The sequence below is a fragment of the Gavialis gangeticus genome, unplaced genomic scaffold (assembly GCF_001723915.1).
Source record: "Gavialis gangeticus isolate Ggan-Ray unplaced genomic scaffold, GavGan_comp1, whole genome shotgun sequence".
Taxonomy (NCBI): Eukaryota; Metazoa; Chordata; order Crocodylia; family Gavialidae; genus Gavialis; species Gavialis gangeticus.
The window spans coordinates 55,548,824-55,565,171 of record NW_017729034.1 but is presented as its reverse complement, the minus strand read 5'-3'; the positions used below and the strand labels follow the sequence as shown (position 1 = coordinate 55,565,171).

Here is a 16,348-nt window from a genome sequence, read left to right as displayed (position 1 = left end):
CCACCAAAGAGGAATATACCTGCTTGGCTCGCACTTGCAGGGAAGCAGTGAGGAAGGCCAAAGCAGAAACAGAACTCAGGTTGGCAACGAAGATTAAGGGTAACAAAAAGTCCTTCTTTAAGTACATACGGAGCAAGAAGGAGGTGCAGGGTAACCTAGGGCTGCTACAGGATGGACTAGGGAAACTCAGACAGGATGGACAAAGCTGAGCTCTTAAACAGTTTCTTTGCATCTGTGTTCCTGGTCATGGATACAAACACACCTCCCAATGAGACTTTCATCTGGCTTGAGAGAGATACCAATCCACCTACGGTTAGCGCTGACCTGGTGAAGGGGCACTTGGAGGGGTTGGATGTATTTAAGTTGGCAGGCCCTGATGATCTTCATCCAAGGGTACAAAAGGAATTAGCCGGTATCATAGTGAAACCACTGGCACAATTGTTTGAGAGATCATGCTGCTCAGGACAGGTCCTAGATCAGAAGATCGCCAATGTGGTCCCTATTTTCAAGAAAGGGAGGAAGGAGGACTCAGGTAATTATAGACTGGTTAGCCTCACCTCAATTCTTGGCAAGACCTTTGAAAAAATCATTAAGGATCACATTTGTGGGGGGCCAGTGGCTAACACAATGCTAAGGGGCCACCAGCATGGGTTTATAGCAGGCAGATCCTGCCTGACTAACCTGGCCTCTTTTTACGACCAGGTCACAAAGTGCTTAGATGCAGGAGTAGAGGTAGATGTTATTTACTTGGATTTTAAAAAGGCTTTCGACACAGTGTCGCACCCAGTTCTTAGAAGTAAACTAAGTAGTTGTGACGTGAATTTTTTCACAGTCGAGTGGGTGGAAAACTGGCTTATGGGGCGCAACCAGACAGTGGTGGTGGATAGGTCGGTTTCTACCTGGAGAGATGTGGGCAGTGGCCCCCAAGGCTCTGTCCTTGGATCAGTGCTGTTCAATATCTTCATCAGCGATCTGGATGAGGTTGTAAAAAGCACTCTGTCCAAATTCGCAGATGACACCAAACTATGAGGTATAGTAACCACACTGTGCAGCATTTGTGAGGCTGCAGCTGGAGTACTACATCCAGTTTTGGGTGCCACACTTCAAAAGGGATGTGGATAACCTGGAAAGGGTTCAGAGGAGGGCTACATGTATGGTTGAGGGCCTGCAGGTAAGATCCTATGAAGACAGATTGAGGGACCTGAATCTCTTCAGCCTCCATAAGAGAAGACTGAGAAGTGATCTTGTGGCTGTCTACAGACTCATCGGGGGGGGGGAGGGAGTCAGCAGGGACTAGGGGATACTCTGTTTACCAGGGCACCCCTCAGAGTTACTAGAAACAACGGCCATAAACTGAAGGACAGTATATTTAGATTGGACATCAGAAAGAACTTCTTCATGGTTAGGGTTGCCAAAATATGGAATGGACTTCCAAGGGAGTTGGTGCTTTCCCTTACCTTGGAAGTGTTCAAGAGGAGATTAGAGAAGCACCTGGCTGGGGTCATTGACCCCAGTGCTCTTTCCTGCCCAGAGCAGGGGTCGGACGTGATGATCTAATAGGTCTCTTCTAACCCTAGAAATCTATGAAATCTATGAAGAGTAGCTCTACCAAATGCAGTCTTTTCTAGCCTTGCAAAACTGGGATTTGAACCCCTGGGATTAGGATGCCTCAGACATGCTCATTCACATTGTAATTACAGCACGTTGGGGCGGACTTGATTAATCATGTCTGCTCTGTGTTCTATTTAGAACGCTGTAGCATTATGTCACCGTCACACGTATTAAGCCTCTGCATGTTTCAAAATGGCCATGGGGGCACTTTTTATTTAAACCTCATAAAAAGAACTTTAGAGAAGGTGCTCTGTATCTATTTTGAAATGCGCAGGGACTTAATTCATGTAATGGTGAGCCGTTTTAATTAGAGTGGCTGTCTGGGCCACTCTCCCATTCCCAAGCATGTGTATAGGCAGCCATACTCAACATTTACTACACCAAGGAATAAGCCTGCAAGGCAAGGTGAAAAATTACTTCAATATCTTCCACAATTACATTTACTTATATTTTAAACAATGAAATAGTGCTCTTGTGTTTAATTGACAAATAGTACAATCAACTTTCTTTTAATATATTTTTGAAAATCTAAAATCACAGCTCTCTCTGATATGCTTTCCCTCCTGCCTGTTGCTCTTTATGTCCTCTTTCCCAAAACAGATCATTGCATAACTCTTACTGAATGGCCTTTAGTGGGTTTGGCAATTTAATAAAACACTAATTACCAGAAGATCATGGCAGATTGACACTGACTTGTGTACCTGCTTCTTTCACAGATTTGAGGAAGGTCATTTTGTGCCTGACAGCTTTTCTAACATTTCCCTCAACTATTTAGTTGCTTCTGCGAAAGATATTCCGAAACAAATCTTGCTTCTCATTGATTTACCAGTTAGTCATTTGCAAAGTCCAATAAAATAAGTTATCTCTTTTCTTTCACAGCTAGTTACCCTAGATTCAGTTAGATTCTATCAGCTGCATCAATTTTCATGGAGAACATGGTTGGTAGGTTAAAGTGAAAAACATAATGATTTCTGTTTCTGAAAGGCTAACGGTTGCAAAGGTGGGATGAGAAATAGCTGCAGTTTTTTCCCCTTTAAAAGGATTCCAAATTTTATGCAAGTTATGAGCCACAAGCTGTTTCTCTTAACACTGAATAAAATCCTGACTAGATTTGAGAAACCTACAGAAATTTTTTTGTACATGTGAGTGTGTGATGCATTTTCCCTGCAAGGGTTGTAGATGGGGTTCTCTGTTCTGTGGTTTGGGGATGTTGCTGGTTGAACCAATAAAGGGATTGTGGTGCTTCTGGGGATATGAGAAGGAGAGGGTGGAGGAAGCAGTAGAAGACCTGGAATTGAGTTGAGTTCTGTCTGCTTATAGGGTGGGATCTCTGGAAGCCTGCATGGACTTAATACTGTGTGTAGGTATGTGTTTTCACTACCAAGTGTTAAGTTAATGAAGTTACAGGTTGCCATCTGAAATTCATTCTAGTGTCTTAGTCTCTTAATTGCACATGGTAGGGCTGCCTGGCTCTGGAGTGGACTCCCAAGGGACGTAGTGCTCTCTCCTGCCTTGGGGGTCTTCAAGAGGAGGCTAGACAGATATTTGGCTGGGGGGTTATGACCCTGCACTCATTCCTGCCCGGGGCAGGGGGTCGGACCTGATGATCTGTTTAGGTCCCTTCTGATCCTAAGCAGTATGAAACTATGAATACTAAGACACTGGTATAACCTGAATGACTAGAGGAAACTTCAAGGTACATAGCTGGAGAAGAATGTTCTCAAAACCTAAGTACAGACAGTCAGAAAACCCGAGGGTGAATTCAGTCCTTGCAGGTTATTCTAAACTGCAGAGACTGAACTGATAAGCAAATGAACACACATTCACTTTTGATTCAGGAAATGCTGCCACATGCCTGCAGTGGCTGAATCCAAAAGCGGGGGGGGGGTTGGGAAGGGGGGTTTGACCTAAATCAGTTAAGTCTGATACTACATTCAATCAGGTTTATGTTAAACCAGTTTCAGCCACTTTATAGACTGGCTAGGGACAGGCATTCAAAAACCTGGAGCCTGAATTGATTCAACCTTTGTAGGTTAGTCTAGCCTAGGTTGAACTGGTTTGTAACAGCACAGAAGTTCCCCTGGACTGAGAAAATGGGGCATATGCCTGGAGTTGCTCAGGCCAGGAGCTGGGGGGCGCTACAGCGTGCTTTCGGCTGCAGGGGAGCTGTGCTGGGGGGTGTGGCCAGTTTGGGCTGAACTGGCCAGAGAGGGGTTTAATTCTCCCCTCCCTGTCTCACCACAGGGACCCAAGTGAGGTCTTTTGGGTGCTTCCCCACTGCTGCTGCAGTGGTGGAAAAGTGTGGCCTCTGAGGCAGAGGGGAGGGGGGTTATTTTCTCCTCTACCCCCACTGCCTCCAGGGGACTGCAGCCGTGTCTGCTTGTCCCGACCACCACTGCTGCTGAGTGGCAAAATAAGCTCTTCCATCAGACACTGGAGGAAGGGGGAATAACCGCATCCCTGCCTCCTGCAAGGGGCCTTTCCAGCTGGCATTTGGCCCTGCCAGGTGGGGGCTGGCTGGGGAGCAGGCTTCTCAGGCCAGTTTGGAGGTGCGGATGAGCCCTGAACCCAGCAGCCGCCACCTCTGCAACCCCTGCCCTGTGCAGCACCCGGAGCTATAGCTGCACAAGCAGCTGTGGGCTGGCCGGGGTGGAGGGCTGTTCTGTTCCCTTTGCCTGCAGTTGCCTCGCACCCGAGTGGAAGGCTTCAGTCCAGGGTCTGCAGCTGGACAGGGCAGAAACTGCTGGGTTGAAGCTTCCCTTCCATCCCCCTGCCGCCTCCCGTAGAGGCTCAGGAGCAGCAGGAATGGGAGGGGGAGTAACTGCAAGGGGAAGCTGACTTGGCCCAGCAGGGCTGTTTTTCTCCCCTCGCCTTCAACTGTGGCTCCTGCTGCACTGTGCAGTGCCGCTTGGAGCTGGGCTAAAGGAAGTGCTCCCAGCCCTGAGTGGCACTGCATGGTGCGGCCCCAGCCCTAAGTGGTGCTGCTGGGCCAAACTGGCTTCTCCTTGCTTGCAGCAGTTACTCCCCCTCCCATTTCTGCCTCTCTTGAGCCCTCCTCCCTGGCCAGCCTGCAGCTGCTTGTGCAGCTGCAGCCCTGGGTGCTGCACAGGGCAGGGGGTGTGGCGGTGGCGACTGCCCGCCTCGGGGCCTGCCGGCACCTCTGAGCTGGCCAAGGAAGCCTGCTCTCCAGTCAGCCCCTACCTGGAGGGGCTAGATGCCAGCGAGCAGGACAGGGATTATTCCCCCTCTCTTGAATATCTGGCAGAGGGGACAGAAAGGGGCTTATTCTGCTTTTCAGTGGTGGTCAGTGTGGGCAGATCCCACTGTGGCCCCCTGGGGCAGTGGGAGTAGAGAGGAGAATAATCCCCTTCCCTGCCCCCCTTTGACTTAGAGGTCATGCTGGCCCACTGCTGCATCAGCGAGGGGGGAGTACCTGGCAGACCTGGCCTGGGTTTCTGCTGGTAGGGCAGGGAGGGGGGAATTAAACCTATCTCTGGCCAGATCCCCACCCCTGCTTCTTGCTGCTCTGGCTGGGGAGCAGCGGGGCAGGCCAGCCCTGCTGGGCTGGAGAAGAGTCCAGCCCAGAGAGCATGCTGGAATGCTGGGGGACTATGTTTTAAATTAAACCAGGAAGGGGTCTGGGACAGACATTGCATAAACTGGTTTGACCCAAATCAATTAAGTCTGATATTACATTCAACCAGTTTTATCTCAAACCGGTTTTGGCAATTTTAAAACTGGTTTATATGCACTGAGGGCACCTGTACGCACCATGGTGTTTAATCCTCATTAAATTAAATAGGTTTATAAAATTTAAATTTGTTTATTTTGGAGTGTCACATCAGTATTTGCACGCATTAGGTTTTCAAACGGATGAAGTGTTTGGAGCGTTGCATTAGTGTTTGCCCACATTTGGTTTTCAAATGAATTAAACCTGATCCCTGGTCAGCCCCATAGGTGAGCAGGGTGGTCCAGCACTGTCCTGCCCCCCATCTGCCCCCTAACCCATGCTCTGCCCCATGGATGTGGGAGCACAGAGCTGACACATGCCACAAGAAAAAACTAAAAAGTGGAAGGAATTTGAAAGTGGAAGCAATTCAAAGTGGTGAACTACAAAAAAGTCACAGCGCCATCTGGTTGGCAAAGAGGCTCATTAAATGTCTTTGAGCACCTTTTTGTTTGCACACAATGAATCTATGGACACGATGCTTTAATTTGTGGTGAGCCAAACTAAACTTCATCCAGGGAGTTTTACTTTAATGTGCCAGAAAGGCTTTTAAAGCATTTGGAAAACCTGTTTGTGCAAACAGTCATGCTATTGCAGCGCAAGAAAGGGCAAAAAACATGGCATGTACAAAGGCCCTGAATGTCTGTTCTATTACAGGTTTAAACCAGTTTCTGACCACTTAAGTTTATGTGTAATTCCTGTCCCTAGCCTTTGAAACTGGTTTATATGCACTGTTACAGGTTTAAACCAGTTTCTCATCACTTAAACTAGTTTATGTCTAACTTCTGTCCCTAGCCAAAAAGTGTAAAATAATGTTGTTCCTTTTGTCTTACAGTCATAAAAATGACTCACTAATATTTGTGCTGTAATCACTATGGTGATAAGCATCTTTAAGAAGTCCACATACTAAATTAACATCACATTTCATTTATATTTTGAAGTTTAATGAATTTGGATAATGGAATTCTTATGTATTCTTTAATTCTAACATGCTGTAACAATGCTGCAGTGCAGTGGTTTTAAATGTGTTTTAGCAAGTGTACACATTTGATCTCAAAGTTTTAGCTCGTATCCCTTCATATTTGTTTCTTGTTTTTAAGGGGGAGGGCAGATCAAGTTCCCCACAGTGAGGGAGGGAGTGGGCTGGGGGCAGGTGCTGCATAGGTGGAGGGAGAAAAAATTATTTGGGGGGACTGAGTGTGTGCGCGTGTGTGCACCCCCCCCAACAAGTAAGTCTGTGGGAGAAGGGGAAAGGGCCACGGGGGCAGGGAAGATCGAGGCCCTCATGGTGAGCAAATCATTCACCCCTACCCCTGTCCTACTCCCTCCTGCACTGTGGGGATTGTCCCATGACCAGGCCTGGCTGGGGCCCCATTCATCGTGAATCAGAGCCCAGTCGCTCATCCAGGGGTGTGGTGTGGCAGAGTTAAGGGGGGGGCATATGCCCCCCTCCTTGGCTCGCCTGCGGTGTGTGCAGTGGTGGGAGCCGCCCACCCATGTCCCTGGATGAGCTGCTGGGCTCTGATTGCCCCACATTCTGGCTGGGCCAGGTCATAGGACAATCCCCACAGTGCAGGAGGGAGTGGCTCTGGGATAGGGGTGAATGATTAGCCCCTGCCCCACTCCCTCCTGCACTGTGGGGGGGCTCTTCCTGGCAGGGGCTGGGCTGGGTTGTGCTTTGGGTGGGTGGCAGTGACACTGGGAGTGGGGCTACGGGAGGGGCTGCAGCCACACAAAAATTCACTGTAGCCCTCCCCACCCCCCTCTCAGTGCAGCCTGGCCCAACACCCCTGCTGGGAACAGCCTGGCACTGCCCTGGCCCCAGTTGCAGTCTGCAGTGGCCCACAGTCTGCCTTTCCCCATGTGTTGATCCAGGGGCACCCCCCCCCCGTGGCCACCTGGGGGTGAGCATAGCAGTGGTGCTGGGAGGAGGGGGACCAAACATGGAGGGGGCTTGCGCACAACAGCTACTGTCACCGCCCTACTTGGCTGTGTGCCGTGCCTCTTTTCCATGGCTGGTTGTGGCTTTGCGGGCTGCTGATGGGCCTTGCACCTGGCTAATCGCGTGCCACTGGGGGTGGTTACAAAACACATTTTCCCTCCCCCCCCACCATTCAGACCCTCACAGCTCTGCTGTGGGGGTAGTGGCCAGTCTGGAGAGTGGGCTGGGGTGGAGGGTGGGGAGGCACCGCAGTGTGCCTCCTCCCCAGGTAAGAGGTGGATGCGCCAGGAGAGATGCACCACCTCTGCACCATGGGATGTTCTCCATCCCTGCTTGCCCGTGTGTCCCTCTACAACCTTTCAAAGTACCCCCGGTTGACAACCCCTGCTGTAATATTTTAGATTAGAAGAATCATAGGGGAAAGTTTAAATCTAGTTCTAAAACTGTTTTCTGTTTGGAATTACAAGTAGATTAATTAAAATGAGAACATTTAACCTGTTTATAAGTTCTCTAAACCCTTTTTTTTTGCCAAAATCTAAGTTCTAGGACTAAGTCAGCCTAATATCAGCAAGTAGTATTAGTTTTATCTATGAGGACCCCCGCGATGAGACTCTATATGGGCTGAGGCACTTCCTCCAAACCACTTCCTCCACCATTGCGGACCATTGTAACGGGTTTGTGTGTATCTATCTCCTTTCTCTCTCAGCGTCGTGAACCCCCTCCTTCACCTTCCCCCTTCCTCCTACCCCCACCCCCAGGCCTAGTTGGCTAACATTGTATCTCCTGTAACCTAGTTGCGTTCCCCTCCTCACCCCATCCCTCTACTGTTAGTCCCTCGCTTGGGCGATCTGTATATCCCTATCAGCTTTGTCATCTTTTTTTTCTGGATTCCCAATCCTAAACATTTACTAATAAAAGTCAATCTGTTCTTAGTTTTATCTATGGACTGTACTTATGCTTGGTTTTCCTCTTAAAAATAAGGCAATATTTCTATTACAACATTGTATCTGTTTAGCTACAATGATTTAACCAGACCAGATTTTTAAATATGACACAGATCCCTAATGTTGACACACTTGAATCAGTTTAAACTTTGCTTATATCAATTTAGCTTGGGTCAGAAGTTTAAACAGATTTAAATATCAACTCTGGGGATTTGTACTGATTTAATTAGCTAGTTTTTAAAGATTGATTTTAGGTAAACCAGTGAAACATTTTTATATAGATAAGACTTGTGCCAAACCTTTTTACAGTAAGTTATGTTACAGGCTATTGCAAAGAATAATCTCTTCCAGCCTCTCAGTACTGTTTGCCCGGACACAACACTAAATTTTCAAGGTTCTCTTTTACCTAGGGGTAAAAGTCTAGAAATTAAGTCTAGAAAGACTGACTTATCTGGATTGCAGATTACCTTGATAAAAGCAGATATTTTTAGTGTGCATTAATTTCTGTGTCAGATGTAAAGTAGAAAACCTTTCCTAAATTCTAAGGAACGTTTTTGCCAGTCCCAGTTTGCCTTCTTACATCCAGAGCAGATTATACTGGTGGTTGTGTGTTTACCAGATTAACACAAATAGAAAATCTTGTTATTTTCTACATCGGTAAGGTGATAAACTGAATGACCTTTTTCATTACTGTGGTTCTTTCTACTGGGTAAAGGAGATACGAGTGACTAAATTGGAATTAGGGATTCTAAATTACAAGATTTTTGAAGCAATACGTAGAAGCTGAATTACAATACTATAAAGAAGAGATTGAAATTGCAATATGTATGTCATAACTCAGATCACAGGATTGTCGGAAAGTAGAGCTGGAAGCATGAATGCTGTGTGCCCCAGGAGGCTGTGGGGGCACTGTGAGCTCCTGCAGGTGGTGGTGTTGCTGTCAGGGGGGGAGGGGACAGGGGCAGTGAGCGCCGACTGGTGGTCAGCGACTACCCGCAGATGCTGCCAGCAGCATTGGTGGCGGCCAGCAGTGGTTGGGGACAGCCCACAGATGCTGTTGGCAGGGGGAGGGGGGGCAGGTGGCGAGCCGCAACTGCCCGCTGGCACCGCTGGCAGTGTTGGTGGCACTTTTTGCAGGGAGTGCACCGCCAATCTCAGGCGGTGTGCATGCACTCCCTACGCATCACCAATGGCTGGAAGAGGCCTCATGAGGTCATGCAGTCCAGCCCCCTGTTCAAGGTAGGATTGTCCCTGCCTAAACCATCCCAGCCAAGTGTCTGTCCAACCTGCTCTTGAAAACTTCCAGGGATGGAGATTCCACAACTTCTCTAGGTAGCCTGTTCCAGTGCTTGACTACCCTTGCAGTCAGACAGTTCTTCCTGATCTCCAACCAAATTTCTTCTGCTGCATCTTGAGGCCACTGCTCCCATTTCTGTCACCTTCAGCAGAGAGAAAAGCCCATCTCCACGCTTTCTCTAATTGCATTTCAGGTATTTGATGACTGTTATCAAAACTCCCCTCAGGCCTCTCTTCTCCAGACTAAATAATTCTTGCTCTTTCAGTCTTTCCTCATAAGTCACACTTCTCAGGCTCCTAATCATTTTTGTTGCTCTGCACTGGAATTCTTCCAATCTGTCCACAGACTTCGTGAAGTGTACAGTATTCCAGGTGAGACCTCACCAGTGCAGAATACAGTGGAAGACACACTTCCCTTGGTTTGCAAGCAACTCTCCCATTAATACAACTCAATATTCTGTTGGCTTTTTTTTTTCTTTTTCGTAACAAGGGCACACTGTTGGCTCGTATTCAGCTTATAGTCCATCATAACCCTTGAGTTCTTCTTTACAGTACTGCAGCCTAGCGAATAGTTCCCCATTTTGTATTTGTGCTTACAGTTATTCCAATCCAAGTGTACGACTTTGCACTTGCCCTTGTTGAATTTCATTTGGTTGATTTTCAGACCATTTCTCCAGGTCATTCTGGATCTTAGCCCTGCCCTTTTAACCAATTGGAGGTGGAAGGAGGATGGGGTGGCCACCATCTTGGCTGTTTCCCTGTGTGCTTCTCTACCCTGGCAGGTTGCTTCAGTGCCTGTGAGAACCACTGGTTCCCACTGGGCAGTCAACATTTTATTTTCAGTAAGTAAGTTTTTTTTTTTTCCCGGCGATTCTAAAGATTCTCTGTAAAAACACAAATTCCACAATTTTCTCCTCTTTTCCATGACAAATAGATTTCTAGGATCCCTGTTAATTAGTTGTTGAGCACGATGTTAGGTATCTACCTTACAGTACTTTCTCATAGTCTGTATGTCCTTACCTTCTTAATGAAAATGCCTTGGGAGACAGTATACCTTCCTAAAGATAGGGTGCATTGCATCCAAAATAAAAGACTAGCCTTGAATCTCATCTGATTGATTGCAGACCACTTTTCCAATCTATCCAGGTAATTCTGGATACTAGCCCTGCCCTCCACAGTGTCTGTTTAGTTGAAGGTTATTTCAAGAAAAATGAAGTGAGAAGTTAAGAGTAAGCTTTTGAAACAGTCTACATGAAAGTCTTGGGAGTTACACTTACATATTTAACTTTTCCTGACATATTTATATACCTTCATGTTAGTGTTTTAGTAAAACACAAATGCAATTTTTTAAGTACCTGATTTTTTTCTTTTTAAAATAAAAATCTACTTGTATATTTTTAAAGTTACAAGGAAAATGGAAGAGAAACTATTAAATTAGATTCTGTACCTCATTCATTTTTAGCACAAGTAGAACAGTTTTGTATGTCTATAGCAATTTTTTACATAAACTACTGATATGAAAACAGACTGTTTTTAATTTTTCTCTGTTCTGAAGGCTCAGTTCAAAACTCAAAGCTCAATATGCTGCTGAATTATAGGGACCTTTTCTTAGTGATATAGTCTTGCAATAATAATCTTAATTACATAAGATGGCAATTGAACATTGTGTAGGGGACCATCTGCCTCAGAACTAGCTTTTGTTGCTTGATTATTATGATGGGACTTACTTGATTTGATATTTTTAGGCATACAATGCTTTTAACTATAAGTAAAATTAGAATTTAGGATTTTTCTTATGTAGAATTGCATTGACACATATTTTGTATATATAATACATGTTTGAATTTTTTGGGCCACGATTTAAAAGAAAAAAGAACTCTAGGCTGTGTTAGTAAAATATGCATGTGAATGCGAGAAACTGAGTGAGAGCAAAAGATTTATGCAAAATTGCTATGCAAGAATCATTTTACATATTATAATTTGCTGGGTTTTGTAAATGTGAGTTCAGTGCTGCACCAAACATGTGTAAATGAGTGTTTTGAGGGCGCCTGTTCATTCATGCTTGTGTGAAAATCAAAGAGCATGTGTGGGGCCTGTTTTATTTTATTGCATTGATCAGGATAACTTGGTTGGATCCTAAGAACTGGAAAAAAGATGTGATTTATCCTGCCAAAGTCAGAATAATTGTGAAAACTAAATGAATTAACTTGTAGACATACTTAAAAAAAAAAGTTGGTACTTTTAAAACATGCCTGTGTTTGGCAAATCATCCTGGGCATGAGGAAAAGAGAAAATATACAGAAGGGGGAAGGGAGGAGAGCCATGTTACAGCTGTTTTATCACGCATCCAATCTACAGTATTGCCAGTTTCTTTGTTGCACTTAAAAAGAAATCAGTGTACTGCCTGCATGTTCTGAAGTAATTGGTTTCAGATGCTGCTGTATTTTAAGCCTAAAAAATTATACAACATTTTAATGACATTTTCTTGATTTTCTTAGATGGTCTGGGTCACCTCATGCCTGCAGGCTCTCTTCATAAAAAGAAGCTGGCAAAGAGACCAGGATACATGAGACCAGAAGCTCAGCAACAGATAGAGTTTCAGCCTCCGGCTGACTGCAAGCCGTTCAACCCAAAGGGGCTTAAACATGGCAGTAAGCCTTGTGCGGACTTCAAGAATTGCTCTCTGCACAGACAAGGCAAAAATGACTTTGAATTCTCACATTGTAATTCATCTGTAAACAGCACCATAGTTACCACCAGTGTGGCAATGTCATCAACCACTGCTGGAAATACATCAGGGAGCTGCAGAAATCTATCAGATCGCAGGAGTCGGCACTCAGAAAACGTAATTATGCCTGTTTGCCCTGGAGCTGCCATATGCAAAGGAGACTTCTTACCTGTACGCACTTCAGCTACATGGCAGACTGACTTACTAACAACTGCATGGCAGACAAGCCGTAGTGGGAGAGTAGAGGACCTGCAAAAAATGTGGACTGTCAAACAGAAGGAAGTGAACAATCATTGTGAACATGAAAACAAAGAAGTCCCTTCTCACTCTCCAATTTCTCAAGATAGCTTTAATTCAAGTTTTAGCTTCATACAGCTCTCCCTGAACTCAAGTGATGAAAGAAATACCACTGAAAGCCAGTCAGATGGCAGGGGAGCTGAATGTGTTCTACAAACAAATGTAATAGGAAAAATGGAAAAAGTGAATTTGGGCGAACTGGGAGAGAGAGGAAGAAGCTCTCATAAGGACCTGGGGGCTTCATCTTGCCTGTGTAGGCATAGTGAGGATTATAAGTATGCAAGAGAGACCATTTGGAAAGATAAACTGCAGGATTGTGAAACCGTATCTCTTTCGGATACAGATGCAACGTTTTCATGTTCCACAGATTCTTCAGATGCAGCATCTGCTGGTTCTTCTGTTACCTCAGGCTACGAAAGTAGCTTTACTATTAGTGATCACAACTGGGACACCCTGTTGAGGAAATATGAGCCTGTGCTCCTGGACTGCTTACTTGGCAACCGTAGTACATTAAAGGTTGGTAATCATGTTCCCTGTTCATGTTCATTTGGTAGTAAGAATTTTTAGACCAATCAATCTGTGGACAGCTGCTGGAGACGGGAAATGACAGACTGCTGGGGCATTTCTATCTAGAGATTTGCAGCAACGTGGTGCATGGTTAAAAGAGGAGGAACCACGACAGTATGTTTGTTTCCTCAATTTTCTTTTAAAAATACAGCTGGCTTTTTTTTAGCCACTGTTGTAATGGCCAGTATTACAGTTTCAGTAGTTTTCAGTGATCTTCATTTCCTTTTCTAACAGATTCTGCACCAACTTGATTTCTGAATTAAACAGCTGCTACCTCCCTCCAGAGGTGGCTGTATATTAGTGATTGATTGACTTGTCTATATGTGTGGAGGGTTGGGGGAAGTAGAGCTGACTGGAAATGTTCCTGTGAAATTTGCTCTCACTCAACTGCAGTAATATGTCAAAAATGCCACTTTTCTCAGGAACTGCTGACAAACTTTCTTCTGAGAGGGGATTTCTCAGTCCTAGATGGAAGTTTTGGTCAACATGAAATGGACCCAATCCAGAATAGCCAGTAGTCTAGTAATTAGGCACTTGCCATGGATGTGAGAGACTCAGGTTCAAATGATTATTCAGGACCAGGGACCTGAACTTCCATGTACTCCATTTTGAGAGGGGTGCTCAATACAGTTGATTAGAGAGTCCTGTCCATGGAGGAACCTCAGAAGGTCTCAGTTTTTCTCTCAGAACAGAATGGGAAATGTTTTGAAATCCTTCACAGTTTTGCAGGATTGGAAAATTGTTTTTTGCTCATCTGTATTGTAAGGCCAGATTCTGGTTCGGGCTGTGTAAATGAACAGCAATAGTTCAGAGCAAGGGCTTGCCAGCCAAATCTGGCCAGCGAACTTGATTCTTTTGCAGCCTTGGGTGTTGGGGGGCTTTGGTGTTGGGAGCTTTCCCCATGTTGCCTCTGGGAGAAACGGTGGTGTTATTGGCTGTGTCTTAGTGCCTGACTGTGCATTTGCCTCTGAACCCAGCTGGGTCAGGCCAAGCACTGGTCTAGAGTCCAACATTGGGGTAACTGTTGTCCTGATTTTGAAGCCTTTCTAGACCTACACAAACCTTGTTGCTGATCTTCCCTATCCAGGACTCTGGAGGGGTATTCTGAAGAAGGACTCGGAGGTGAAATGGCACGGTCAGCTCAATTTAGTACATTGGAATAGACATAGTCTGACTAGTTGTTTCTGGCAGGGGGTTGCTTGTGCAGTTGAGGACAGGGAGGAACAAGCTTTTTGCTAATACTACTTATGCAGATGTCATCATATGTGTTCACTAGGGGAAATGACCTTCTCTCACTCCTGAAACAATAGTGTGGCCATAAGCTTTAGTATTTTGGGAAACAAGTGCTATGTTAATATACATTAGTGCTGTGTTAATATAAATTAATAGCAAGCGTAATCAACATTTAAAATGGTCTGCTTTCCTTGCAATAGGCCCTTTTAATGGCAACATTTGCTTGTCTTGTGCTGTAGATCAGAGGTGTTCAACCGTCAGCCTGTGGGCCAAATCTGGTACATGGGGCTTTTCATGGCTCCAGAAATTTGGCAGCAAGAAGGTGGTGGCACCACTCCCCCACTGCCAGATTTCTGGACCAATGGAGATCCCAGGGCCCTGTGTGCTGGATCATGTGCCAGCAGGGCCCAATCCTTGAATTCAGGGGGCTGGGAGGGGCTGGTGCTGGGTCCCTGAGATCCAATTCTGGCACACTTGAGTGGGGGAGGGCAGTTTCAGGCTCCCAGGATCCAATTCTGGTGGGATGGGGTGCTGCTAGGCTCTTGGGCCCAATCCTGGCACGCATGGTGGTGCTAGGCTCCCAGGGACCAATCCCAGTGCGTGGGGGCAGCAGGGGGCAATGTCAGGCCTGAGGGCCTGATCCTGGCTTGCTGGGCTCAATCTGTCCCGCAGATCAGCCTCACCCCACTTATCCGGCTGCAGCTGCCTTTAGGCTGTGGGGGCTAAAGGTTGAGCACCACTGCTCTAGATGCATGTTTAAAGTTACTCTGTTCATTTAGTAAAGAAATAATCATTTTTATCCCAAATGCATCTTTCTTTGAACCTTTATTTTAATGATTTTACTTGTTGAGCCTTAGAATCTTAATGTTAATGAGTCTGTTTTGGAGAAAAAAACTGTAGAAGAAGTTTCTGTTAAGGGAACAAAATTTGACATTACTAAAAATGCTAACAGTAAATTTTTCCTTTTTGAAAATAATTCTTCTTGTACAGATGAAGATTTCATCAGTTGAAATGCACAGTATTTTTGATAATTCCTTTCTAATTTTTTCAGATTTAAGATGCTGTGCAACAGTAATGTTGGTAGGTTAGCTGTGAGACACCGTATGTTATAGACTTCATCCTATCAAAGACAGTGCACTTAGAAAATGACACAGTTTTATTTCTCAGATATTGATTAGTAATGTACAATACTAGCAGGTACAATGGAAACAACTATATTAAATACCCCTCCATGAAAAAGGCCCCCAAAATAACCGCCCCCCCAAACAAACCCAACCCCTTGCCCCTGAACCCAAATCCAAGTCCAAACCCTCAGTACTGCAGTTTTCTGTTTGTGGTGTCATATCTTTTTCACATCCTGAGTTAGGCAGTGGCAACTCTTCAGACAGCCTGCCTCTCCAACAACATGCATTCTTCCCCAGCCTTAAAAAGGAAAAAGTCAAGTTGGCCCAGGTGGGTTCTCTGTCAATGGAGGAATTCTTGGTGGAGGAGTTCTGCGGGACCTGTTTTCTGTTCTTTATTTTGGATGGTGTCAGATGATGGCTACTTAACAAAAAGGCGAAACTTTAGTCTGTACATTGATCTGTTTCTGGCTTGATCCTTGTAATGGTCTGTTCACTGATCTACTTTCATCTACCATATTTAGGTTGCATGCTAGCCAGAATCTGGTAGCCCATGTGAGTTTTTGTTTGAATGTGGCTTTCTAATGTTTCTCATTAGCTACCCCATTTCTATGTATGTGTTACCCTAGTAGTTAAGGACTTCCACTTGGGGCATAGTTTTATTTGAGAAGTCTTATTCTATTGCTGCTGCTGGGCTGGGGCCAGTGCCAATGCTACAGCCTGGACAGAGCACCTGTTAAGTGACAGCAGGTATGGTGGGAGGTGTGGGGCAGAGGCTGCAGGAGGTAAGACAAGGGAAAGAGGTAGGGCCTGAGGCTGGGGGGGCAGAGACTATGATGTTGCGGGGAGAGGTGGGAGGCAGGCAGCAGCTGCAGCTGTTTA

The 16,348-nt window shown here is 45.5% G+C and overlaps 1 protein-coding gene across 1 annotated transcript in view; it reads left to right on the top strand.

The window, feature by feature from the left end:
* DISC1 (disrupted in schizophrenia 1) overlaps positions 1-16,348 on the top strand; it is a 483,854-nt gene that overhangs the window by 16,611 nt on the left and 450,895 nt on the right. The window contains exon 2 of the mRNA XM_019527173.1: positions 12,019-13,061. Coding sequence (XP_019382718.1) covers positions 12,036-13,061 — 1,026 coding nt within the window. The 5' untranslated portion in view covers positions 12,019-12,035. The remainder of the gene's footprint in view (positions 1-12,018; positions 13,062-16,348) is intronic.